The sequence below is a fragment of the Cornus florida genome, unplaced genomic scaffold (assembly GCF_030987335.1).
Source record: "Cornus florida cultivar Cherokee Brave unplaced genomic scaffold, ASM3098733v1 CherokeeBrave_3.0.0_Hap2_Chr01, whole genome shotgun sequence".
NCBI classification, from domain to species: domain Eukaryota; kingdom Viridiplantae; phylum Streptophyta; class Magnoliopsida; order Cornales; family Cornaceae; genus Cornus; species Cornus florida.
The window spans coordinates 24062169-24064161 of NW_026775571.1; the positions used below are offsets into that span (position 1 = coordinate 24062169).

The following is a 1993-nucleotide window of genomic DNA, read 5'->3' on the forward strand; positions in this document are numbered from 1 at the left end:
GAGGTATTCTTCGCCAACCAAATAACCAATAATGTATAATCAGAAATTATTTTTTAATAATCCAAAAATTGTACCATTTATGTATTAAAGCTTGGATGGACCACATGGTTGTTGAAATATATTTATTTACTCGCATAGAATTCTTAGCATCCAAATTTGAAATTTCAAGGCTTTATCACTCTATAAATACTAGCTTGAGTTCTCTCATTTCCCTTGCACTATATCCACTTTACAAGGCAATTGACCCTTTACTCTATTCTTGTTCTTCTTCCTTAAACCAAATTCAATATCATGGGTATGATCAGTTATGATATGGAGGTTACCTACTCAATCCCTGCTGCCAAGATGTTCAAGGCCTTTGTCCTTGATGCCGACAACCTCATCCCTAAGATCTTGTCTCAGACCATTAAGAGTTTTGAAATCATCCAAGGGAATGGAGGAGTTGGAACTGTCAAGGTGATCTCTTTTGGCGAAGGCAGCCAATTCAAGAGCGTTAAACACCAAGTTGACGGGCTTGACAAAGAGAACTTTCTCTATAGCTATAGCATTATCGAAGGTGATGCTTTGATGGGTGTACTTGAAAAGATCTCTTACGAGATCAAGATTGAAGCTTCCTTTGATGGAGGATCTGTATGCAAGAATAGTAGCAAATACCACACCAAAGGTGATGTTAGGATCACAGAGGACCAAATCAAGGGTGGCAAAGAAAAGGCCTTGGGAATGTTCAAGGTTGCTGAGGCGTACCTCTTGGCAAATCCTGATGCTTACAACTAGATACAGCTTATTCTGTGTACTGAAATACATGGTTTCATGGCTGTGTTTGTATTACTACTTATAGGTGTGGCTTTCAATTCTTTTTCTCGATGGCTGGCTTACATTGCCTTCGACTTTTTAATAAGGGGAAAAAAACTCGATCCATTGAGATTGTTATTATCCAGTTGTTTGTACTCTTTTATATGATTGAAGAGTTGGATCATGTCTTACAATTTTAATTATAATTTGAAACTCTCTTGGTAAATTGACTGGATATTTGTGGATGATGCAATCATTTGGATTACAAGGTCATTTGCTTTGGATTACAAGTTTCCTTGCTCAATTTCCCTATGTATGATGTTTTTCTTCATTTACCTGTGAGATATATTTTTGGCATATTTCGATAACAAAATAAGTCCTAGTCAAGTTGTAATTTCAGTTATCATATCAGACTTGACATCGACTGCGGAATTCAGAGGTTGTTCAGAATATGAAAGTATTGTTGATCATCGAAAAGGAAAGAACAACACATTAGATATTCGTTTCCTACTTAGGACACAAATACCTATATGGTATATTTTTAGAGTTCTAAAAATACAGAAATTCCAAGTTCAAGTTGGATTCTGTCAAGTGGGAACCGGTACTTGCATTTGGGAACCGGTTCCAGAAGCTGAGATTTGAGAACTTCTTTCTGTTCTTTGGGAACCGGTACCAAGTTTGGGAACCGGTTCCAGGAGTTCTAATTGCAAAAGGTTTCCAGTTTCTTTGTTCTGTTTAATTCCTTTTTGATCCAATTTTCCTTCCAAATTTTATGCACGAAATTTCCTTTATTGTCAGAAGGAATAGGACTTTGTAAACCTCTATATAAACTATATTATACACATAGGTTTATGAATGACTTTACATCATTATTCATATATCATATAAAGCCTTAGGAAGTTTAATTCTCTTAGAAAATCAAAGTTGAATTTTCTGTTGTCTTCCTAAAACACACACATATTCACCTAGTGAGATTAGAGTTGTGGAGTTCAAATCTTGATCATGATCATACAGTTGTATCGACATTGATCAGACAAAAGTAGATATTCTTTTACATCAAGTTCAGACAGTTGAAGAACATAAGTAAAAGCGATCACACTTTGAAAGGGTTGGAGCATTCGGGGAGTGTTGTCTAATCTACCTGCTACTCTTTTACAAATATCAAGTGTAAGCCTGAGGTCAAGTTACTGTTGGACGGGTA

The 1993-nt window shown here is 35.9% G+C and overlaps 1 protein-coding gene across 1 annotated transcript; it reads left to right on the plus strand.

Moving 5' to 3' along the window:
• Positions 1–291: 291 nt before the first annotated feature.
• On the plus strand, positions 292–774 carry LOC132274677 (major allergen Pru ar 1-like). The gene has a single exon (XM_059776333.1). The coding sequence runs from the start codon at positions 292–294 to the stop codon at positions 772–774; it is 483 nt and encodes a 160-aa protein (XP_059632316.1).
• Positions 775–1993: the final 1219 nt, after the last annotated feature.